Here is a 26920-nt window from a genome sequence, read left to right as displayed (position 1 = left end):
GTTCAGAAGAGCTGCCCATTCCCTCGTAGTCTTCAAAATGGTTCAAATGCCTCTGAGTGCTATGGGTCTGAACGTCTGAGGTCATCAGTCCCCTAGAACTTAGAACTACTTAAACCTAACTAACCTAAGGACATCAGGCACATCCACGCCCGAGAAAGGATTCGAACCTGCGACCGTAGCGGTCGCGCGGTTCCAGACCGTTGCGCCTACAACCGCTCGGCCACCTCGTACTTTTACGGATTTATGGACAGCCATGCAGGATTCATGGTGTCGGCTCCCTCGAGCACTACTTCAGACATAGTCCATGCCACGTCGTGTTGCAGCATTTCTACGTGCTCGCCGTGATCCTACACGATATTAGGCAGGTGTACCAGTTTGGCTGTTCAGTGTATATACGTACTTACCTTTCATTGGCAGAACGCTTAGAAGATCCAACAGATCTACTAAAGCGACTGCCTACAATGCACTTGTCAATTCTCTCCTGGAGTATTGCTGCGCTGTATGGGGTCCTTACCAGATAGGATTGACGGATGACATCGAAAAATGACAGCTCGTATTGTATTATTGCGAAATAGGGAAAAGAGTATCAACGGATGTGATACGCGAGTTGCAATGGTAATTATTAATACAAAAGTGGTTTTCGTTGCGGTGACGTCTGCCCTGAACCGGAGAAACGTCGTCCCCTCGGGAAGAAGCACTCATTGCATTCGAAGAACTTCACGAATACTGATAATATGCCGCGTGTTATGAGGCAGAAGAAGAAGTACATTCAGACTTAAATACCAACGTAGTAATTCCAATTCCAAATCCAAACATGACAGGTGATGACGGGTTTGCATAATACCGAGCCATCAGATTAATTGTCGCAATATGCCGACACGAATTACATACAGAAGGGTGTAAAAAAACTGGTAAAAGCCGACCTTGACGAAGATCAGCTTAGGTCCTGGATAGGTGCAGCAACTTGTGAGACATTACTGAACCTATAACGTGTCTTGAGAGAGACAAAAAGCAACGCAAACCTACGTTTGTGTTGAGAGACAGAATAAAGAAACGCAAACCTACTTTTACAGCATTTGTACTTACAGAGAAAGCGTTTGACAATGGTGAATGGACTATACATGGAAATTCTGATGGGAGCAGCATTAAACTGAGGAGGGTTGTAGCCTATCCCTGATGTTATTTAGCCTGTACATTGTCCATCGTGTGAAGGCAGTCAAGGAAAAATCTCGAAAGGTAATTAAAGTTCAGGGAGAAGAAATAAAATGTTAAGGTTCACCTATGACGTTAAAATTCTGTAGGAGTCAAATGATTAGTTTACTTGCCGTATGTATAATTCATTTACTGTCTTGTCTAACCGATTGTCCACTCAAACGTCCAAGGTCCTTCTACTGTAGTAGGACGGCTTAAAGCTACCGTCTACTGGCCATTTCCCACCATCGTCATCGCAGTCTTGTCGGCGTATCTCTGATCGCATTAGTTAAATATTTATTATTATTATTGTTATTATTATTATTATTATTATTATTATTGCAGGATTAATTAATACAGAGATCAGTTAACACTATTTTGTTGTATTCCTGTTATCTTTTGCCAAGCCTCCCAATTCAGTGCCTCCTCCTTGCGTATCCCGAAATGATCCATTGCTCCTTTGACGTCATTCCAAGAACATTGTGGTCTCCCGCGTTTACGTCTGCCATGTGGTTTCCATTCAAAAATCTTCTTTAGCCGTTGATGATCTGGCAGTCTCAACAGATGTCCATACTTTTTCTGCTTTGCTGTATTCTGAATTTTATTTCTGTTGTACCCAGTCCACTTTCGTCAATAAATGCATCTAGATATTTAAATTTTTGTGCCTGTTTCATAACTGCTCTGTCATTGATGTGAACTTCAAATTTAGTGTCAGACTCATTTACAGTCCCTACTTATCATATTCCTGGTATAAATGGGGTGTCACTAATTCAATATCGAATTCATCTTGCACTAGACAAGCTTGATCATCAGTAAACATTTAAACAAAAGCTGTCCATCGTTAACAATGATATCTGTTCCTCCACAGTTGTTCTTCCACCTTCGGAGAGCCACTTCTACATATGAATTGAACAAGGTGGGTGACGTACTGCAACATTGTCTCAGCTCTTTTGTGACGTTAACAGATTCTGATAATTTTTTTCCCCTTTTAACCTGCACCTTATTGTCTCTGTACATTTCAGTGACAGTCTGTAAAAGATGTTCATCCATATCTTAATCTTTCAAAGCTTCCGAGAATTTTGCTCTAGGAACCGTGTCGTAGGCTTTAGCTTAGTCTACAAAGGTGGCGTGTTACTCCTTGACTACTGCTATAAATTTCTCCATTATCTATTGAAAAATAAAGAGGTTATCTGTACATGACCAGTTCTGTGTGAACCCACTCTCGTCTTCTCCAATATGGTGTGTAGCATTCTATCTTATTTTCTCATACCTAATTTTGTGAAATAGGGGGCTTATCGTGCGATTGTCAGTGATGCCTCTGTAGCAATTAATGGCTCTTCTATTTCTCTTCTTGAAAATGGAGACTATATACGATCTTTCCCATCCGATATAACTTCAGTTCTTTGACAGCAGTTGTTCATAAGATGTAGTATTCTTTTCTTCAAATGATGTCCTCCAACATTCAAAAGTTCCTCAGGAACACTTCTAGGACCAGGAGATCTGCCATTCTTCATTTTAGCTAATACACTGTCTACTACCTCTGTCGTGATGGTCGTATTTCGAACTGTTTGTTCAATACCACCTTCTTCGCCTCTAGTGTACTGGGGTCTGTCTTCAGTTAGAAGAACTGTATAATGCCTTTTCCATTGGCTTAAAGGGATTAAATTGTCTTCTGCTTTGTTTTCTGGTGTTTTCTTCTGATTTAATTCTGTCTTCTAAGTCCTGAATTATTGTCTTGTAGTTTTATCTATTTTGAGGTCATTTAGTTGATAACCATTTTTGTATAAATTTTTCTTTAGCCAAGTCAACTACTTTATGTCATCTGACATCCGTGGACCATCCTATTTGTCTACACCCTTACTCTTGAGTCCCCACTACCTCTAGAGCAATCTTCCTAGTTGCTTGTTTAATATTCTCATATACTCAAATTCTCTTTCAACATTATATCTTCTGGCACCATTTTTAGTCCACACTGTAACGTTCGCTGAAATAAGTCCTTTATGTTGAATTGCTTTAGGAGAAAGAGCTTCAACAGTGTCCGTTCCAGTTTTGCTTCATTGCTTTGGATAGTCGCTTTTCCAGTTTTTGATTGTTTTATTCGAAATGGTTGGTTGGTTGGTTTTGGGAAGAAGACCAGACAGCGTGGTCATCGGTCTCATCGGAGTAGGGAAGGATAGGGAAGGAAGTCGGCCGTGCCCTTTCAGAGGAACCATCCCGGCATTTGCCTGGAGTGATTTAGGGAAATCACGGAAAACCTAAATCAGGATGGCCGGACGCGGGATTGAACCTTCGTCCTTCCGAATGCGAGTATTCGAAATGGATATGTCATCTTTGATAAAATTACATAGGCTCCCCACAAGGCTCTATAGTGTTTTACTACCATTTTAGACCTATGCTTAGTAGTGACGTAATCAAATAATGATTTCTGTTGGAAAGAAGGTCTTTCCCACATATTTCTGTGAATGTTTATGTGAAAAATATGTTCACAAAAATCTGTGAATGTATTTATGTAAAAAATATATTCACAAATACACGTGGGAACTACGTAAATAATTGCATGAAAAAGAAACAACTGGATTGTTATTGCGTTACTTCAGTAAGAAATTTGGTCAGCATCTTAAAATACGAAACAAGATTGTAGAGGTTCACCTCATTGGAACAAACAATTGCTACACAATGCTGGTCATAATAAATAAACGATATTTTATGTTGACTGAATTTTGTTCTGTTTAACGTAAAAATAAATACCGATTATTTTTCGGAAAATAATGTTTTATATGTGTAATCAAAGTTCTTACGTAGTCTAAATCTTGACACAGGTGCCGCCTCCATATTATTCCATGCTAATAGTGCGAAAAGAACGTAAGCATTTAGACTTCTTAATTTTCCTATAGAGATTAATCGTTTCGTCATATTGCTTCTGTAGCAGTTTTGAAAATCGAACGTCTGATTTAATGATGTAAATATACGCCGGTGTCAAGCTGATTTATTGCTGATGAACGGCCAGTTTGACATGAATCACTTCACCAGTTTTACAGACTTTCAAACATTTATGTCGCCGCCGGCATTCCTTGAATTTATGACAAATGTGAAATTAACTGAGAGCATTAACGTATACTGACAACTTATTGAATTGTATAGCGTTAATTTTAAGGGTGATGAAAGCCAGCGAGAGCACTCCAAGATAAAAAATCAGACACAGAATGCAGAGAGCCGGTAAAAGTGTTGTCGTTTAAGTTACCGGAGGTATACAGTAACGGTAGAGCTCTGCGAATTGCAGCTTCCCAGGGTAGCAGAGGATTAACCGGTAACTTGACTCCGACTAGACGCTACCGTAAGCCTTCACAGTAGAAGATGGCCACAAAAAAGCACGTCGTAGCAGAGGCAGCAAGTCCAGAAGCATACCTAGCTAGAGAGCAGGAGGAGGGAAAGGACCTGAACATGGTTTGCCAGAGGCGTCCAGGAGGTACAGAGTCATTCCACAGATTGGTCGATGCCCGATGCCTGTAAAGTGCTGGTAGACTGGCGCGCCGACTGTAGATGAGAAGAACCATTGCGCCGCCACAGTCCTTCGAAAACACAGGGAGTTTTGTATGCTGAGGAGTTCTCAGTCCGTTGGGACGCCAATTATACGTCGCTCGTTGCCAGCCTGGGGTAAGCTCTGTAAAGTCTGTTTTTATCACTCTGAGTGCTACTTTCAGTGACTGTATTTTACAGTACTGTTACCGTTTGTCACTTCTGATCGTTGTCACTATAGAAACTCAGCCACTGATTTCTGTTGTGTGACCAGCTGCATCTCTTGCTTTTCTAGTGCTTAGAATTAGCCTGCCATGTAGTAGCTAGTACGAAGGAAATAAATAAGTTTAGTTAGACCTTCGATCCCTTGAGTCTCCCGCGAGTATTCTATCGTGTCTCAAAACCGGCGCTTCTCGTAGGCCCCCTGGTGTTTTGCTTTCAAACAATCATCCTGCCATCACCGGAAGTTTCTCTTTCTGCGTTTGGTCCTAACCGCTAGGAAATTTGACTCTGATCTGTTATTTCTATTTTCCTTCCGTCCTGTGCTACGACACGACAGTCTCGTGCAAAGATATTTACAGTTGCGAAGAACAGTACCTGTGGGAGCAAAGTGTAATTTTCGTATGCCGGTCCAGAGTACAGTTTGAAACTGTCACAAATTGTCAACAGATTTCAGACAAAAGAAGTTGAGCGACGCGTTTTGTCGAAGTTCACGTTACCAGAGACGGACAAACTATTGTGGCTTGTTTATGGAACTATTGTCATACTTCATAAATAAATTAGGAATTCGCTTTTTCAAAACAACAACGTTCTAACGTCCGTACCATTTAGCTCGGTGTCTCTAGGTGACTGCATACATACCGTAGCAAAAATAAATAAAAAATAAAAAATTAAGCACCGGCCTCTGCTTTAATTACTTAAGCACAACCTGGCAAGAAACAATACGTTTATTTTTAACACAATCTAGGTTATAAATGTTGTAGAACAGTTGACTAAAAAGCACCCACTGATGATGACGTGACCGTGAAACGAGTAGTGGGTAAGTAAGACTCCGTTGATTGACGTAGAAACTTTAGTATTTTAATTATATTAACAGCTACATCCTTCACAGCAAAGACTGGAAAGGTTGAAATTGTTCGTTGGTATCAGTTGTTTCCCAAAACTTGATACGCGCGACTGCTACTGTCACAGGTTAGAATCCTCCCTCGGGCATAGATGTGTGTGATGTCCTTAGGTTGGTTAGGTTTACGTAGTCCTAAGTCCTAGGGGACTGATAACCTCAGATGTTAAGTCCCATTGTGCTCAGAGCCTTTTGAACCAAGACTTGATAATTAGAAGCAGGCCGTTGTATAAAGATATCGACTTAAAAAATCTGTTCCACTTGCATTTCTTTATTGTTTTATATATATATATATATATATATATATATATATATATATATATATATATATATATCGTTTTTTAATATCAAATTAAAATCCATGCTGCAATTATAACGTTTCTGAGACCCTACAATATTCTAGAAAGTAGCTAAAACGTGAGTAGAGTGTGTTTTACATTTTGAATGGTGGCGAGTGCAGTTTTCCTGTTCACAGAAATTCGAAATTCTATCATCTCTGGCGAGTCTGGCACGTCATACATGTTCGTAAATTGTGGTGATGCGGCTGAGGTCTTGGCAGCAGTCAGCTGGCAGAGAGGCCGTGGCTATCGCTTTCAACCAGATGTGGGTCTTTGCCTGTAATAGCAGGGTGATACCCTCTCTCTCTCTCTCTCTCTCTCTCTCTCTCTCTCTCTCTCTCTCTCTCTCTCTCTCTCGCGCGCGCACTCGCACACGCACACGTATACGTATAATTTTTGTCGGGGTAATTGCTCAGCATTGCCTAGGAATAAATTAAAAACAGTTCCAGTCTCCCAGTTTTCGGAAAGTTGTCCTTGCTTATCAGGCGAATGAGGTAACTTCAAATTATGTTCCTAATTTTCCCATTAGGGAATCGCTTACCTCATTCCTAGCCTGCAGGGGTAGCTGTCTTAAAAACGTTCTACACTAGCGCGACCTTCTGCTACGAGCACGAAATTAAAGATGAAATACAGAGGAGGAAACCACCAGTGATCGTGTACTGCTGTGTGGGTCGAACAAGGTACATTTCCACTTCATTAATAACGTTAATAAATAACTTACGCATATAATCATTAGGCCATTGTGAGATTTTGTATGGAAGTGTTGTCCCAGAAAAAGAATTGAAAATACCTCCGGTACTTCGACCCCAAGAAGGTTTCCGGAAGTTTTCGTGGTTGTAAAGCAAATGGCAGAGCTAGTAACCCTCTCCCAAATATTCCCCAATGCAGCCCCTCTGGCAGAGCTAAAACTCGCTGTGAATCGGTTGAAAGGAACGGAGCTATGGAGCCGGGTGGATTTCAGAGCCCCCGCTTTCGTCTTCCAGGTGGGGAATTAAATGCAAAAGAGAAAATGGCTCTGCTGCTTTACGTCGTTTCCTATTCAATTTAGGTTGTTCTTGTACGTCTGCATTTTATGGGTGTTACAGAAGAACGCTGGTTGCCAACATTTTAAAATATAATTTACTCTATGTCACATGGTCCATTTTGTTGTTAGCGGGTTTCGCTACGTTTATTTCAGTTTTTTACAGCCCTAGCAGTTTATACTGCTGAAGTTTGCTAATTTTCCTGCCGTCTGGACGTAAAGTTCGTCTCACGCGACCTGGTGATGTCTAGAAGCAGCAGCGTGCCTCTTTTCGTGCGTAGGAGTTCTCAGGTCTGCTTAGGACTGTAACGAAAATATACTGTCGCCAAACTTTGACAGAAATTGAGAGTCGTAGTGGCCTAATGTAATCAGGGGAGTAAACTGTTACTTACGGGATAACACAAGTTTAACGACCCAGATACAAAAACGTATTTCCTCCAAATGATTATTTATAAAGGTAAGGTGACATAGGTGTAATACTTGGGGTAGTTTTCAAGCATATGTTTAAGTATATTACAACAAATTTAATTTTTGTTGGAAAGTATTAAAAAATGCAGCAGTCTTCCCGGGGCGATCTGTGGCCAATTTCAGCGAGGAAAAAAGATTACCTAAAGGGAAATCCCATACGTGTTTCACTTTGAAATGTTATTGCAAAGTTTTGGTTAAATTTTCAGATAAAAACACTGAAAATTTTTGGAGTTATTCCACGTGCAGTTTTGAAAAATCATATTACGAGAAAACTGCGTTGAAGTTTTGAACTGCGTTTGAAGTTTTGAAATGTGTTACGGACGTGAACAAATGAGAAAATTCTACATTTAGAAAACTATTCGACTGATATCCCAGGACTGGCCGGTCGTACAATTGCCATTGCGATGAAAATTATACCCACTAGATTGTCATAGAACGATTGAAATATCGGTCGTGGCAATTCCATGTTCGCACAAAACTTTACAATTCCGTTCAACCTTATTCCAAACAGTTTCATTGCTTGGCCGATTCGATGGTTGATTTCATGTGCACTCCGAATAAACTTACTGTGTGTTCAAATGTGTGTGAAATCTTATGGGACTTAACTGCTAAGGTCATCAGTCCCTAAGCTTACACACTACTGAACCTAAATTATCCGAAGGACAAACACACACACCCGTGCCCGAGGGAGGACTCGAACCTCCGCCGGGATCATGACTGCTCCGGCCAGATCGCTCTGCTAATCCCGCGCGGCAATAAACTTACTGTTTTGTGTAACAACTTATGGGCATTCTGGAAAAGCAGTAACTGTTGTGAAGTCTAAGTCTCGATGACTTCGTTCTTGTAACGTGATATCTGCATTGCACGTTTTATATTTCATGTGTTGAGAAATAAAAGAGAGAACGGCAAGAAAATTTCAAATCCTATACCCGGCCGCGGTGGCCGAGCGGTTCTAGGCGCTCCAGTCCGGAACCGCGCTGCTGCTACGGTCGCAGCTTCGTATCCTGCGTCGGAAATTGGATGTGGGTGATGCCCTTAGGTTTAAGTAGTTTTAAGCCTACGGGACTGATGACCTCAGATGTTGAGTCCCATAGTGCTCAGAGCCATGTGAACCATTTTTTGTAGTCCAATAGCTCAGTCAGCAACTCACATCAGAGTACAGATATCTGTGTTTCAATTTCCTAGCAGAGGCACTGATGCATCCCGAACTGTTCTAAGCCTCATATGTATTATTAGGACGCTTTGATGACACACTGCTTGAACGTCGTGTTAGATACGGTTTTCTCGTGCCTTTTCTAGCAGAGTAAAATTTCTTACTTGAGAGAAGAAACTACATACTATTAGATCAAAAAGTATAAAAAATCAGTACTGCATGCAAAAATCAAGATTCGAAGAGAAAAGTGTTTTTTTTTCATGTTGTACTGACGCTTATTGACGCCAACCTAACGTACTAGTGTTATGAAATGCTTCTAACTATACCCAGACACTACAGGAGGCATCGAGTCGGCGGAGGTAGATCGTTTCGGGTGCTAAAAGAGGAGCTCGGAATTCCAGAGGACGATACCTTTTCTTTTTTTTTTTTTCGGGATTAGTCGTTTTCCCTTATGTTGTTGTAGATTGGAAGCATCTTTTAAGGGAACAAAAAGAAAGTGATTTCTTGAAATTTCTACAGTAGTGTTATCCCTTAAATGGAAACGAGCATCCGAAAAAGATACGGAGCAGCCCTATGAGGGAACAATTCTTTCAAGTGTTTCTAATGTGCCGTCGGAATCAGAAAACTTGTGTAGTGGGAAAGTGGATCACAACCTCTCCAAAAAAAGTACGCCTCTCATAATCGAACGAAAACAAACAAAAAATATTTTGGCCTACGAGAAGCTGATTTGATATTGGATTGTTCGCTGCTATGTAAATAAATTGGTTTACTGATTTCTGTACAGCATTGTACCAAATAGGACACCTGTGTCTGTACTATTGAGACCGCTTCTAAGGCTGGAAGTTGAGTCTGATATTCTGCAGTTGATAGGATAACGATGCGCAGAACGTAAGGACGGTAGTAACTTCCGCATGATGCATCAACATAATTCATGAACCTTGGACCCTACGTAGAAAGACCTGCTGCACTCCATTACAGAATGTATCTTAAAGAAATACGCAATTAGTCGAAGGAAATTACAGTGTCATTTGAAGACAGTAATTACACACAAATCACCACGATTCATAGCGGCCTCCTACACATTAAAAAACGTGGGACATGGCTGTGTGATCATCACGGGCGGCAGTATATCGTGTTCAGCGTGTTCCCTTGCTTTCCGAAAGGTTGGTAGGGTGTAGGGCGTTCCATGCTCCCACCAGCACGGCTAATAGCTCTGGGTGGTCATTGTATTCCATGTGGGCGTGCAGTACATCACCCAACGCAACCGAAACAGCTCGATGGGACTGAGGTTTGGTGAACGGGCAGACCAGTCCACTCACCAAGCGTCCTCCCGTTGCTAGAACTCCATTTGCATTATTTGGTGCTGTGGTGAGTACTGAAGAGTACAGTGACACAATAATGTTGACCGTTAGTGTGCTGTGTTCAGACCTTTGAACGTCAGTACGCCTGTGCAACTTACGCTCTCCAAACGATAACACCTGGACCACCAAAACCATCATGTTCGACACTGTTCCTTGGTGCATTACGTGTTCCCACCTCTTCCCATATGAGAGTATGTCCAGCATGTTCTCCCACTTCCGTTGTTGGAAGGTGCAAAAATTGTTATTTTTTCAGATGATATAGGTCTCAGTTCTGTCAGTGAAAAGGCAGCAAGTGAAACATCTGATATCTGAGAGATCTTGACAGGATTCCGTACGCAGAATCCCGAGGAAACTCCGCTGCATGGTGTAAAACTTGCAGAAAACAAGAGTGTGTTATAGGAATTACATTCCGCGTTGATTCTACTAGAGCCTGCGAAGAATTCTTCAAAAAAGTTTGTGTAGAGGATACAGCTATACTTGCTTTACACTGACGCTATTATATTCATCGAAATAGTTCAACTCTGTTGAAGACCGTGGTCGCACTCTGATGATGAAATAGGGACTTACATGGAGAATTACACTATCTGATAAACGACGGCAATTCCAATGCAAGATTATAACGGAAACCTTCTACGCGGATGCAGAACGACAACTAAAGAATATCTTTCCAGTGGGAAACGTCGGATGTGATAACACCAGTAACGGTTGGTCATAAATTACCAGAGTTTTCCAAATACAACAACACGTTTGTCCATAGCATCTTCTTTCAGAAGTAAACCTATAGAAAATAGACTCATCAACAACGAATTAGAAACTAAAATTAAATTTAATTTTATCCATATTTTGCAGCTTAAAACGTGACTGTAGTCAAAACATTGGAGGTGAGAATTAAACAACGCCTTCAGTCACAACTTTTTCGTGTTTTATTAACTACATGATACATTTCGGACTCTGTGGGTCCATCGTCAGGTGTAATTTGTCTTAATACATGTTTTATTTCTTCTCCTGAATGAGGTGAAATGCATCATTCAGGAGAAGAAATAAAACATGTATTAAGACAAATTACACCAGACGATAGACCCACCGGGTCCGAAATGCATCACGTAGTTAAAAAAACGCGAAAAAGTTGTGACTGAATGCGTTGTTTAATTCTTACCTCCAAAAATTGAATAGGACCACTCCGTGCCTGAAACATTTCGCGGGCCAGTTTTTGTTGGCCATCCCGTAGTTTCCCCGCACCTCTACGCCGCCGGCCTGCACGCGACTGCGCCTGACGCTCCCTGTTGTTGCCCGCAGGAGCGGAGCCGCGGCCGTGCCGCCGCTGCCCCCGCCGCCCCCGCTGCTGGTGCAGGCGCCGCCCTCCAGCGACGAGGACGACGACCTGCGCGTCCTCGTGCACTCCGATGGGTGAGTACCAGCTCAGTCTCTACACAGCTCTGCAGCCGTCCGGGGCCACGCCGTCTGACATTCACAACGGCTGCACCTTAGCTGTACAGATTAACAATTTGAGAAATGTGACGAAATTCGTTAAAAGTGTAAGCTGTTACACGAGGCGTCGTTCATATTTGTTGTTTGGACCATACAGAAAAAACAATAGCGTAACGCTTAAAGCTGTCCATAGCAGTGTAGGAAGCGCTGTGGCAAATAGTGTAATACCGAGCCCTGAATCCCATTATCCGCTTTTTTAGGCGACGTTGACCATACAGCCAACAATAGTACTGTACGGACATAACATAAACCTTTGTGTTGTGTTCATAGTTCCTCGTAGTCAGCGCGTACACACTTTCCCGCTAGAGCGCGCCCCGCTAAGCACAACAGCGCAGGCGCAGCGCTCGTCCGTCTCCGCACTACGAGATGGCGCTACCATAGAGATGGACCAAATTCTGCTTCCGCCGATCCGCTTATTAATATGTAACGCAGCCAGTGAGATTGGTGCTAACGTAGAACCTTTTCTCCTCGCGGATCACACTCGCGCAGTGATACCTGAACGCGCGAGGTATTATAACGAGTGTACAGACCTCCGATTAGTCAGTCTGGATTAGTCAGTCTGCATTAGTCAGTAGTCAAGTTTCAGTATGCGCCTAATAAGATTACCATATTCCTGTACATAGCCATGAAGATAAATGTATAGACATTTTGTCAAGTATCAGAGATATGTGAGAATAAGATTAATGTACCAAGACCAAAAGAACTTCAGATTGTTAATTGTAAACAGCATACAGACTCAAGTTACGTACTGTCTATGTTATTTATTATTTTAATAAATATGTGCGAAAATTAATCAGGTTCTGTTTAAAGTTGGTTACCGTCAATCTGCTACTCTAAGCGTGCAAGTGGCATTTCTATTGTCTGACCTAACGGCAGAAGATAAACACGCCACGATAAGACCACGAGACATATTGCTGACACTCGCCTACTTCGTTAGAGCGACGAGTCAAATAATCTGATGGTGTGTGTACCGCAGGTCTTACAGTACGCACACCACACTTTGAGATAAAGTAAAATTACAAACTACGCTTAGTTTTGCGATTGGCACAATATACCAAGCAATTTAAATTGTGTAGAAGTCCACCCTTCGAGTGTTTCATACGGTGTATCTTATTCAAGATATTTGCAGCTTGCGTCTTCATACTCAGTTTCTTAATTTAAAAAGAATACAAAGGAAGAATAAGTTGACTATTGATAAACAAATACACGGTCTAGTCACATCTACACCTACTTGGATACTCTGCAAATCACACTTAAGTGCCTGGCAGAGGGTTCATCGAACCACCTTCATAATAATTTATTCACTCTTGAAAACGAACACCTACATCTTTCCGCCCAAGTTCTGATTTCCCTTATTCTGTTTTGATGATCGTTTCTCCGTGTGCAGGTCGGCGTGAGCAAATTTTTTTCGCATTCCGAGGAGAAAGTTGGGATTGAAATTTCGCGACAAAGTCCCGCTGCAACGAGAAATGCCTTTTTTTCCAGTACTGCCCTCCCCAATAGCCACCTTTTGCAGCACACATCGCGGAGAGACAGGCAGGAAGAGAGTCAATGAGATTCTAGAAGGTACCGATAAGCATGTGCGTTGTGCGGAAAGTTTAGTGACCAGAGGAGTATCGTGAACTCCTTCGGGTGCTCTTCGCGCCACGCACGTTCGCTGCGAGCTGTACGACACGTTGCCGTGTCCTCATGGTATATGCCGTCGTCCCGAGGACAGACAAACTGGATGTAGGGATGGACTTGGTGCCCAAGGATGGATGCGTACTTGTCTCGATCCGTTGTGCCTCCCAGAATTCCGAGATCACCTAGAGATTCTACAAAAACATACCGCAGACCGTAACGCTCCCACTTTGATTTCCTACGTTTCACTCTGTACATGCCAGCAGCGCTTTGTCCCATGGAGCATCAAACGTGAGTCATCTGAAAAGGCCACCTGTCGCCTTTCGGTTGGCGACCAGTTGCGGCATTGGCGTGCAAATTTCAGCCTTCGTCGCCAGCGCTACGGTTCAGTTGCTCAACAGTTCGCCCTTGCATATCTCCGCAACCGTCGTCCACACCTGGCATCTATGGCCCACGGTGCACCACAGTTGCCGTAGTCCCATATTTGGATAACGCCATTTTGCCATGCACTGTATATACTTCAACCACGGCGGCACGCAAAAACTTCACAAATTTAGCCACTTCGGAAATGCTTCCACCCAATGATCACACCCTTTCGGACGGCAGAGAAATCGCTCCGTTTCCGCTTTACGACAAAGACTGCACTGTTTTCTGCATCGTCCCGGCATGCTTTATATACCCTTTACCGCTAGTGCTGCTACCTGCGGTCAGAGAGTGGTTATTGCACGGTTACATGGAGCATAGACGGTGTTTACAGTAACGTCACTACACCAAGTATAAGTTCTTAATTTAAAACATATAGGATCTTTTGAAGAAGTGTAATATGTTTCAACACGAGGTGATATTGGTCAAAACTAGAAGAAAAGTTCCTATAGTTATGTGACTGGAAAGAAACATCCGTATACTCCGCCTGGTGATGAGCGGGTGTTGTGTGATGTCCTTAGGTTAGTTAGGTTTAAGTAGTTCCAAGTTCTAGGGTACTGATGACCATAGATGTTAAGTCCCATAGTGCTCAGAGCCAAACATCCGTACCACTTGTGACGACTATTGTGTGTGTTATTCACAGGAGATGGCATTATACTTTACTACAATACACACGTGTTGGCAGATGCAAATCCTGTAGTAGTCATGGAGGGGAGTATCAGGATCGTTTTAGTATCAATGTATGCGTACTGTCGAGGGCAGACTCATAGGACATACGATTTACAAAACAGATTAACAGGTGCTATGTGTCACCGATTTCTACGCGTTGAGTTGTCGACGCTATTGGAGAACGTCACCCTCGCAGAAAGACAACGAGCGTGCCTTATGCAGGACAGGGCTGCACCCCATTTTCTAGGGATCGTGCGACAATACCCCAGCGAACGGTTTCATCGGCGATGGATCGGTCGAAGAATTCTGGTATCAGCCCTCCGTAGTCAGCGAACCCGAGTCCGTTGCATTTATTGGTAATGGGAACATTGGAAGACGTTGATGTATGCGCAACCTGTTGACTGCGTGTAGATGCTGTAGGCGCATGAGGCGAATGCATGTGACGCAATCGAAATGTAGCCGGGTGTTTCTGAAAGAGTGCGTGATTCACTACAAAGAGGAGCTGAAGAATGTGTCAAGATGCGTAGAGTTTACTTTTACGTAACAGACAGGTGCCTACATGAAGACAGATTAGTCCATATCTCAACAGGTATTAGTTCCATGTCATTATAGAAAGTTTTCTTTTAATTTTGAGCAGTTCAACCACGTGCAGGAATATGTTGCACTTTTTTAAGTAGTTTTATATCACGCGTTTTCTTCACACGAATATGTCTTCACTTAATTTGACCCCCTGCGGCTCCTACAAAGAAGCAGTACTTCGATGTCAACGGATGTCAAGACACTACGGCTTGGAACCATACACACAACAAACTGAGGAAGGATAGCTAATGAGCACGCCTGACGTTCGCTTCCCGACAGTCTCTAAAACCCGTCGATGACAGTGTGGAAAAAATTACCACTTCATGGCACAGCAGAGCAGTATGTTTCTCACACGCTTTTCGAAGGGGACAAACCACACAAAATTTTGCGTCTGATTACAAAAATGTAATCTCGTCAAATTTTCAGATGGGTTAACCTCTGCCCTGGACCGGACCTTTGCATTTCGCTAGTCTGTCGGCGGTCTCTCCGAATGTGGTTATTCACTGATGCGGATACCGGTTATTTTGTCATGGGACTTTCTGACTGATGTCTTTAGGGAAAATTCAGCCACTCTGTATTTAGAGGGGCTGATGATGATGATGAAGTGTATCGTCGGAAGCGGTTGCCAGTAAATTCGTAATGAAATTACAGCTGATGGTAGTGTTGAAAACTGTAATATTCCTATCGGTTGTAGTCCTCTCCTCCTGGTTAACAAGTTTGGATATACCAAAGAAATCCTGATTTGTTCCTTCAATAGTACACGCATCCCAATCTTTCACTGACTGGACTATTGTTTCGTGTCTTATAACAGCGACTTCGTTGCTTTTCGTCTCCTTTCCAGTTGTGTATGAAAATGTTCACGTTTGATGTGCTTACACGTGTCTGGAAGGATGCTAACGAAGTTTCAGTGGTCAGGGATATATGAAGCCCCGCGTGGCGCCTTACTAGGTAATTTTATGTCTACGTGTTGCAACAGAGACACGTGGATATTTATGTTAAAAATAGGTCAGTAGGCTTCCCATTACAGCATTGCAGTTGTAACAACATTAGCACATAAAAGGAAAAGTAGAACTTTCAAAACAATTCTAAGGGTAATATAACAGTGCTTCTTTGGAACTAGAAGGCATATATAAAGAACTAGAAGGCATATATATAAAGAACTAATCACTATGGTCAGGGCAGACTTTGCAGTGACGTGTGCTATAGTCCCATCCACGAACGATGGTGGTCCGCAAAGGTTGGGGAACGGATTGGATTTGCACTGTTGGCGGTTCTAAGCGACAGTTACTGTGCAATCCTCACGTGCTTGTGTAGAATCTGTCGCTTGCCACCACCATCAGCCACGACACCTCTCAACAAACGGAATAAAACTTGAGTAAATAATTAGCGACGATCACGTTTAATGTTCGCACTGGGTACGACATTCACAGCAGAGCGCTCAGACCACTCTGAACGCATCGGCTGTCGGAGAATGAGTGACGTAGCTGCGCAGAACGAGCCAAAACTCGACACTCCAGCTACAGTGACCAATCATACGACCTGTAACTGGAGGCTCTGAAGCCAGCTTGTTGGCATGAGCTTAATGGAGGAGGTCCATATCTGGCGAGCAAGGCAGCCAGCACAGTCATCCCACGGCTGGCAGTGGTACACATGAAGCTGCCACTAGTAGCACCTAGGCGGTGCTACGGCGTCCTGTCGCTTTCAAGCAGAGTAAGTTCGTGTCCTGTTGTATGATGGACGTCAACTGCGAACTGTCGAGGGTTACGTACAAGGAATGTTTTTCAGAATTACCCAACAAATAATTTCTTTTCCCAGTCACTCTCGAACGTTGTTTCTTATTTCTTGCCTGTGCCTCGCCTGTTAGTTATTGGTGATAACATTACAGTTTTGTGAATGAGTCAATTTAACACCTGTAGGAGACAGGTCCTTTCATCGGTGGCTCATAGAGCGGTTATGGCATCGATGATTTCAGCCGTAAATAGAAATATTAAAAAAGGTAGGAAGATTTTTCTGTTTAGCAAAAGTGACAAAAAGCAAATTTCAGAGTACCTGACGGCTCAACACAGAAGTTTTGGCTCAACACAGAAGTTTTGTCTCTAGTACAGATAGTGTTGAGGATCGGTGGACAAAGTCAAAACCATCGTACAATATGCGTTAGATGAGTATGTGCCAAGCAAGATCGTAAGAGATGGAAAAGAGCCACCGTGGTACAACAACCGAGTTAGAAAACTGCTGCGGAAGCAAAGGGAACGTCACAGCAAACATAAACATAGCCAAAGCCTTGCAGACAAACAAAAATTACGCGAAGCGAAATGTAATGTGAGGAGGGCTATTCGAGAGGCGTTCAATGAATTCGAAAGTAAAGTTCTATGTACTGACTTGGCAGAAAATCCTAAGAAATTTTGGTCTTATGTCAAAGCGGTAGGTGGAGCAAAACAACATGTCCAGACACTGTGTGACCAAAATGGTACTAAAACTGGGGATGACATAGTAAAGGCCGAAATACTAAATGTCTTCTTCCAAAGCTGTTTTACAGAGGAAAACTGCACTGTAGTTCCTTCTCTAGACTGTCGCACAGATGACAAAATAGTAGATATCGAAATAGACGATAGAGGGATAGAGAAACAATTAAAATCGCTCAAAAGAGGAAAGGCCGCTGGACCTGATGGGATACCAGTTCGATTTTACACAGACTTCGCGAAGGAACTTGCCCCCATTCTTGCAGCGGTGTACCGTAGGTCTCTAGAAGAGCGTAGCGTTCCAAAAGATTGGAAGAGGGCACAGGTCATCCCCGTTTTCAAGAAGGGACGTCGAACAGATGTGCAGAACTATATATCTCTAACGTCGATCAGTTGTAGAATTTTGGAACACGTATTATGTTCGAGTAAAATGACTTTTGTGGAGACTAGAAATCTACTCTGTAGGGATGAGCATGGGTTTCGAAAAAGACGGCCGTGTGAAACCCAGCTCGCGCTATTCGTCCACGAGTCTCATAGGGCAATAGACACGGGTAGGTAGATGCCGTGTTTCTCGACTTCCGCAAGGTGTTTGATACAGTTCCCGACAGTCGTTTAATGAACAGAGTAAGAGCATATGGACTATCCGACCAATTGTCTGATTGGATTGAAGAGTTCCTAGATAACAGAACGCAGCATGTCATTCTCAATGGAGAGAAGTCTCCCGAAGTAAGAGTGATTTCAGGTGTGCCGCAGGGGAGTGTCATAGGACCGTTGATACTCACAATATACATAAATGACCTGGTGGATGACATCGGAAGTTCACTGAAGCTTTTTACAGATGATGCTGTGGTGTATCGAGAGGTTGTAACAATGGAAAATTGTACTGAAATGCAGGAGGATCTGCAGCGAATTGACGCATGATGCAGGGAATGGCAATTGAATCACAATGTAGAAAAGTGTAATGTACTGCGAATACATAGAAAGATAGATCCCTTATCATTCAGCTACAAAATAGCAGGTCAGCAACTGGAAGCAGTTAATTCCATAAATTATCTGGGAATACGCATTAGGAGTGATTTAAAATGGAATGATCATATAAAGTTGATCGTCGGTAAAGCAGATGCCAGACTGAGATTCATCGGAAGAATCCTAAGGAAATGCAACCCGAAAACAAAGGAAGTTGGTTACAGTACACTTGTTCGCCCAATGCTTGAATACTGCTCAGCAGTGTGCGATCCGTACCAGATAGGGTTGATAGAAGAGATAGAGAAGATCCGACGGAGAGCACCGCGCTTCGCTACAGGATTATTTAGTAAACGCGGAAGCGTTACGGAGACGATAGATAAACTACAGTGGAAGATGCTGCAGGAGAGATGCTCAGTAGCTCGGTACGGGCTTTTGTTAAAGTTTCGAGAACATACCTTCACCGAAGAGTCAAGCAGTATATTGCTCCCTCCTACGTATATCTCGCGAAGAGACCATGAGGATCAAGTCAGAGAGATTAGAGCCCACACAGAAGCATACCGACAATCCTTTCCACGAACAATACGAGACCGGAATAGAAGGAAGAACCGATAGAGGTACTCAGGGTACCCTCCGTCACACACCGTCAGGTGGCTTGCGGAGTATGGATGTAGATGTAGATGTAGACATCGGGCTGTATTTTACACATAGAAGGTCCGGGAGAGTGGTCTGCATTTCCGGAGCAGACAGTTGAATCTCAGCGTCCTGAGGTCTCTTCCTTACGTGAGAGTACTGAAGCTGCGAACATTTCGCCCTACGACGGTGACTTCCCACATACTCCATTAACTCTCTGAAGAATGTTGTGCTGGGCACATGCCCTTCCGTCCTGTTGCCTAGTGACGTCTTGAACAGAGAAGGGTACAGCGGTCCACCGTAGAGCACCGCAGACTTTAGTATAGGTGTTACTAAAGCAAAGTACACTACTTAGATCGACGACTGTCATAATGAGAAATGGTGTTGTTTCCATTTTTGGCACAACATTTCGACGAGTAACACAACTGCCTTCTTAAGGTGCTGCTAGTTTTGCCGTTGTGTGTACTCGCTGCCTGGACTTCAACCAGACTGTGAACTACTGTTGGTCTTATACCGATATTTATAGCCGAGTTCGACTCCCGATGCCAAGTAACGCTATCATGCGCTTTTGTTACGCAAAGTGCGCACTGATAGGTTCAACATGTTCATCTCAACACTTCGTTAGGAAGGTTGCTGTGCTGAGAAGTCGGTCTCTCCTCTGGCGGAGGTAATCCAATCTCGCCTACGTTTTAGATCACCTCAACAGCTCGGTAGAACTCTAGGAAGTACACCATTAATCAATCACGTCGAGAAAATCTGAAAAATTATAAATATGTCTTCTAAATGATACATGTGCCAAAATGCTATTTACGTTCGTAATGGATTCTTTTAGATAAGATATGGATTGCTGAGTAACCTTCTTCCGCTCAGTATCTTTGAGGTTTCTGCGAACCAGACACAAGACACCTGTTACATTGCAGCGTTAGTCCGACTATCAGCATTCTGTAGCGGAAGTCCCTTGTCCAGCGTGATAAAACGTAGAGGATCCATTACGTAAGAAGCAAGTGAATTTCCAGATAGAGCAGAAACTCTTCAGAAGACTGGTTAGTGTAAACGCAGCCGTTACTGGTTCGACGATGTACCCGCGTCCTCACATACAATAATGAAGTTAAAGTTCACGAAAGAAGGGCGCCTTGTGCTGGAGAAACGACGCGTATTTTTTTATGAAAGGTATGTGAACTGCAATATAAATGTACTGTCCTGTCCTAACATCAGTGTTCTGACCGTTATCGCATCACGTTTTGAGTAGGAGCTGGATTTCTTTTAAAATTCTAAAGTTATATCTCACCGCTAAGCGAAATTCACAGTTAAAATGCAGTAAATGATCTCGCTGTACTGCTCCCGTTAATTCGCTATTAAAATTGTGACTCTGCTACTTCCTCGCCAGTCAGTAGCTTTCCTGAAGAAGACAGTGGTGGACAGTATGGAAAGCTCATATTAGATAGGTGCAGCGGGGATGTTCAATAAAACAATTCCGTCGCGAAAGTTTTCGTGGCTGTAGGGATAAAATCTTTTCGGTTTTGGAGAAATAGCACGCTACACTACTGTTTTCACCTGGTGCAGAGTCTCCCTATGTTACTGCTGGGGATCTTCAGATGACTGGTGTGCGAGTTCACGCTCCCCGATAGGTACAGCCGTGCTACACTAGGCAGCCGCAGTCCTTACGCCGAGGAACAGTTGCTGAATTGGCCCTTACTTTGGAAGGTTTCAGCTCCAGTACGTGCACAGCCGTGTGGGCAGCATCTACAGGCACACTGGCTCGCTAAATGCAAATGGCGCCACGACTTAATCGGCCTCGTTTCCATCGCCGCGCCTAATTCGTCTAGTTCCGATATGCCACTTCAAATTGCTTTGTAAATAAAATATGTATTTTGCAAAGCTGCTCATGGCAAAGGTAGGTTGTAGTTTCAACAGCATTTTTAGTTTTTTTTTAGAAATTTCTCAGTTTTTAATAATACTGACAAACCCGGAATTGCCAGGGTATTCACTTTGTCAATTTTCTGTTCGAAGCGAAAACTGAGAATCAACTGTGGTTGTAGAGCAAGATCGAAAAAATTTCATTTTCATGTATTCGTAAAAACCCCTTTGAACTTCTGAAACAGTCGCCCAAATAAGTATGCAAAATGTACAAATGTATGAGCACACAATTCCAGGCGCTGCGCGTGTCTACAACTCGTTTTGTAAACGTCTTAGTAGTAACGCCTCTTCACAGCTCTATAGGCGACTGTCGTTTTCCGCCTACAGCCGATTCCACTTCGCAGTTGATAGCTGCGAAAAGCGCTGCAGAGTGTCAGGGATTTTCTTAAGCTAACTCGACTGTAGGAATGTAAAGAATAAATATGGTATATTATTTTTTCAGTCATCTCAGTGCTTCTGACGTTATATCTCCTGATGTGTCATACAATGATATACTTTTGTAGGAAAATTCAACGGCATATGTGGATACTATCTGCAAAATATGTTGTGAATAGAGTGAATAGCGGAGAAGTAATAAATTTAAACGTTGTGCACTATGCACATTTTTCCACGCAACTCATTATATTATGAGGTCATACCTCCTAAACGTCGATGCGTCTTATTCCCATTGCGGTTTTTCCTGTCGGTAAGGAATATGTGTACAAAGTTCGGTTGAAATCGGTCCAGTGGTTTAGGATGTGCAACATACACACGTACATGCATCCATTTTTATAATATGCATGGATTTTAGTTTGTCGAAAAATTTTAGTTTTTATTTCCTACAGGAGTTTTTGTTTTATCTTGGAGTTTTAGGCTTCGAGTGGTGTTTTAGCTTTCAACAAGGGTTTCAGTTTTCATGATGATTTTTAATTTTCGCAAAGATTTGTGGTTTAAAGGAGATTTTAGTTTTCAAGAACCAAAGAAAACGACAAAGAAATATCTCGTATTGGTTAACCATTGAGCAGGCGCGCGGCGTACCTTGTACACAAGTAAGGAATAGCTGGCTTTATGCTGCAAAGGTAAACGTGTGTGAGAAAAATCACAGTTTAATCTTAGTGTGATGAAACTACGATAAAATGAACCTATTTAATGAGAGTTAAATCACTGTTTAATTAAAGAACAATAAAATAAACCTTCATTGTATCACACTGTTCCCGCGTACAAGAGTTACCCTGATCCACCACGAGCACAACGCAGTTGCATGAGATAGATCCCAGGAAACGCTTATGCGATTGCTAATTATCTCTTAGAAAACTACCTCGTTGTGAGACTGTGGTGTTGCCGCGGAATCTGGGCCATTCTCTTGCCCGATCCGTAATTTTATTCTCGACGATGGAGTAGTGCAAGAGAATGCTATTTGTGATTGGCGCGATTTGTGCATAGGCACACCTGCTAGAGGTTTAGCGCACAGCGTGCTACCTAGCAAGACAGGGAGGTGAGCCCGAACAGCCTGACCAAGTTTCCCCACACTCGTTTAGGGGAACGCCGTGTCGGTTCCCAATCTCCAGCTCAGATAAAGGCAATCACCAGCAGTTTAAACACGACAGCACACAGAAAAGTGGAGATCTGAAGTCCGTGACGGCACAAACGGAATTCACCCACCAAGTTAAACTAAATAATCGTGAAACTTAATGACAAATCTGTGTGCGTGGAACCTTCAGTGTATTGGTACCGACAGCTACTCAGGCACAACTTTACTTACACCAATATACCTGCCGTACTTTCTCAAACTTAAAGCAAGTTCTCCTCTGTACCTGGCGCGTCTAGCTTTACTGCAAGAATGCGAACTTCCAAGTTCAGACCTCATCACGTTACAAATTTTTGATTTTGTAGGAAGTTTCAAAGCAACGCACGCCCCGTCATAGAGTGAAAGATTCATCCTGGTAACAATCCTCTAGGCTGTGGTTAAGCCACGTCTCAGCGTTGTCCTCGCTTTCTAGTCCCGCAAGATACGCAGGAGAACTTCTGTGAAGTCGGGAAGGTAGGAGAGGAGGTACTGGCGGAAGCAAATCTCTGAGGACGGGTCGTGAGTCGAGCCTGGGTAGCTAAGCTGGTAATAGCGTTGTCTGCGGCAGCCAACACACCAGGTTCGAGTCTCGCTTTGAAATCTGCCAGGAAGCTTCATAACGGACCACACTTCTCTGCAAAGTGAAATATCCATTTTGTAAATAATTATTTTTATCATGTAGATGAAAATACATATTACCTGTATTTTGCGACGAAATGTTTGTTACTGTTTTCAACCAAACATGTGTCACCTATTCGTATTAAACATCATCAGTGGTCTAGTGGTCTGTAAAATGAAAAGAGATGGTTGTTAAACTATATGTGTTTTGTTATTAGATACAGATAGGAAACACTAAATTTAATAACAAAATCTGTGTAGTGAAAGAATACTCTCTCTTTGTTTTATAGGCCACTGATAGGTGCAATATGTTTGGTCTAAAACAATAGTAAACATTTTGTCCCGAAGGCGGGTAGTACTGTATTTTTGTGTACACGATAAATATAACTGAAGTAGCATTTGCTGAGTTATGGCTGCAAATATTAACAACATAAACGAAACGAAGGGCCAAATCATGAAATTCCAGGCACCATCAGGGTAACAGGTAGAACTGATGCTTTTCGAGAGCTGGGGAAAGCCCATTTTACCATATACAACTGTGTAAGAAAATAATACAAACACAGAACTTGTCTCACATCATTACAAAATATACAAAACAATGTATTACAGAACCAAATTATGTAAAGATCAGCGAAACATTGTCCGAGACAGTTAGTCTAAAAATACATTATGCTGACTGTACCATTACAACAAAAGCCACATATTTTAATATAAAATGTAACTATGTATATGAAACATAAAAAGACCCTCGAGGTTTAAAGTTCGCTTCTGCAAAGATGGGTGAAATGCCAGATACGAGCACATTTGGGAATGCACCTGTGAGTGGAACTTAGCACTACTCTAAGAGAAAATTGTGTTTTCTAGATTACTGTACAGTTTTGCCATTCGTATATGTGCAACGTCAATTCCAATGAGGCAGGAATCATGGCTTGCGGAAGATATGAATTTCAACAAATGTCTCGTTCTTTTGGTATTCATGTGATCCGCTCTTTTCTAGTGAGCTCTGAGTTGATAAAGTAAGGATGGCGTGAAACCGTTGTTGAATTTCCCAGTACCATGTCCCTCTGTTGTTACAGTCCGTGTCTACTACGTGGGCCCATTCCGTGTTTGCTTGAGAGGCGACTGTGCTATGAAGGTTAGTATGTAGTGGGTATATTTCATCATCGCCCCTACCACCGACCTGTCTTGGTGTCCATTAGACAAATCAGTTAACGCATCTGCTTTTCTCTGTTCAGATTACTCAGTAGATTCCGCGGCAAGGAATTTGCAATTTTTCCTTCATCTGTCCTCGTAAGAGACTGTAGCGCAATCGTCGAGTTTTTACTTATTAGGATTTTGTTGACTTGGAAACCTGGTACGTAGATAATAGATTTTGAATGACAACAATTCTGCATTTAATACCGAGTTTTTCTTAGGTAACAAGAACAATTGCACCAACCCTGCACGGTCATCAAAAACTGCGTCTCGTGCAGAGGTACACAACAATTTGGAAATATCAGTGAACAGTATGTACCAGCCATGCAAGTGACGATCCAATTTTGACAGTGCAGAGGCTCTCTCAGTTCACTTGAGGTTGAAGAACCGTTAGTTATTTGACCATCGTATACACTGACATTTCGTGTGTTTCGAGAGCTGACAGTTGGCGTTGAAATGTAACCTGTTCGACTAATTTCAGAGCATTATGTAGACTTAAAAACATGGCCGGGAGCTTAGGGTAGCTACGTCTGTTTATGGACTACGGAAACGCGCGCGGCGGACGCACTGGCCTCGTCAAACGCCCCACGGAACTCGTCGCGGCAGATGCACACCCATGCCGTTTCGCTCTGTATTACGGAGACGTGCGCGGTATCCGTGTCGGGGGCAAACATACTGTGAGGCACCGCGACGTAGATAGGGGCTCTTGAGCTCCTGTGGAAAACAAACAAAAAATGATAAGGGATACCAATAACAGCGACGTCTTATGCAATGGCGCATAGCATGCGACGTCCTCCTTGGTTTTTTTTTTGCGAATAGTACAGTCGAGATCGCAGAATACTGTTTAGATATTTATTCATCACGTTATTTTCTGACACGCCTCGCCCCACTGAACGGTGGCGGCGCTCAGCTCTCGCGGTGGTGTGTGGCGGAGGGTGCTTTTTGTACCACTAACTGAGCCCACCAACCCTGTTCCAATCGCAAATACTGCGTGGGAAGTAAGCCTCTGTATTGGCTCTAATTTCTCGAATTTTCTCCTCATGTCTTTACGTGAGACGAGAAGTAATATGTTATTCGACTCTTCCCGGAAAGTGCTCTCTCGAAATTTCAATAGTAAACCTCTCCGTCATGCACAACGTCTCTCAAGTAACGTCTGCCAACGGAGTTTGTTGAGCAACTCCGTAACGCCCTCGTGCCGACTAAACGATCCCGTACCGAAACGTGTCGTCCTTCGCTCGATCATCTATATCTATTTTTATCAGTCCTACTTGGTGAGGATCCCAGTTAGATGGACAGTCCTCAAGAATCGATCGAACAAGCTCCTCAAAAGCCTCTTTCTTCATGGATGGGTTACATTTCCTTATGATTGTTCCTACGAACCTGAGTTCGGCATCTGCTTTTCGCATTATTTGTTTTATGTGGTCATTGCACTTAAGGTCGCTCAGGATAGTGACTCCTAGATATTTTACTGCAGACACTATTTCCAGCCGTTTGTCATCAATAGTGTAGCTATACACTTCTCTTCCTACTTAGGCGAAATATGTTGCATTTATTTACTTTCAGGGTCAACTGCCAGAGGCTGCACCATTCGTCAATTCTCTGGAGGTCATTTGCAAATTGTTACTATCTCCTGGCGTTACTCGTTTGTAATAGATAATCGCTTCATTTGCGAACAACCTTAGAGACCACCCGACGCTTTATACTTGACCATTTATGTATATCGTTAACAATAACAGTCGTATCACACTTCCTTGTGGTACACCGGAAATTACCTTTACATCTATTTAGTTCTGTTCAGATCGACGTGTTGAGTTCTGTCTGCAAGGAAGTCCAGTCGCAAATCTGCTCCGATACTCGATAATCTGGTATTTATTTCACTAAACAGCAGTGCGGGACGGAGTCCAATGCCTACCTGAAGTCAGGGAACACGGCATGGACCTGAGCGCCTATGTCTGCAGCGCTATGGATATGATGGAGGAACAAATCGAGCTGAGTTTCGCAGGATCTCTGTTTGCGAAATCCATGCTAGAGCTGATTTTCCTTCTCCAAGAATATCATAATTCTTGAGCGTAAAACATGTTCCATAATTCTACAGCAGATTGATGTGAACGATAAAGGTCTTCAGTTGTGTAGATTTGTCCCACTGCTCTTCATAAATGACGTGCGCTTTCTTCCAGTCGCTAGGTACCCTCCGTTGCTCAGGTGAGCTACGTTAAATTACTGCTAGAAGGGGAGCAAGTTCTGTCGCATAATAGAATCTTATAGGTATCTTATCTGGTCCTGACGCCTTTCCACTACTAACCGATTGTAGTTGTTTTTCTGTTCCGCGATCGTTTATCTCGCTGTCTGCCATCTAGACATTCGGATGACGATTGAAAGGAGGGACCGTGTTACGATCTTCCGTGGTGAAAGAATTTCGTAAGACTGGAGTCAGTATTTCGGCCTTCTCTCTGTTATCTTCCGTTTCGGTACCAGTATGGTCATTGAATGTATGAATAGATGATTTTGAACCACATACGGATTTTACATAGGACCAAAAAACGTTTTTTCTCAGGTCATTTGACAAAGTTTCACTCTCTAAATCATTGAACGCTTCTCTCATTTCTCTCCTTACGCTCATTTTCGCCTCGTTCAGCTTTTGCT

At 42.8% G+C, this 26920-nt stretch overlaps 1 protein-coding gene across 1 annotated transcript in view; it reads left to right on the top strand.

Annotated features, from left to right (window-relative positions):
* Positions 1 to 26920, top strand: part of LOC126282309 (serine/arginine repetitive matrix protein 1-like) — a 1097707-nt gene that overhangs the window by 626610 nt on the left and 444177 nt on the right. The window contains exon 3 of the mRNA XM_049981964.1: positions 11465 to 11575. Within this exon, the coding sequence (XP_049837921.1) occupies positions 11465 to 11575 (111 nt within the window). The remainder of the gene's footprint in view (positions 1 to 11464; positions 11576 to 26920) is intronic.

This window comes from Schistocerca gregaria, chromosome 7, assembly GCF_023897955.1.
Source record: "Schistocerca gregaria isolate iqSchGreg1 chromosome 7, iqSchGreg1.2, whole genome shotgun sequence".
In the NCBI taxonomy this organism is placed as follows: Eukaryota; Metazoa; Arthropoda; class Insecta; order Orthoptera; family Acrididae; genus Schistocerca; species Schistocerca gregaria.
This window is presented reverse-complemented; position numbering and strand designations above follow the sequence as displayed.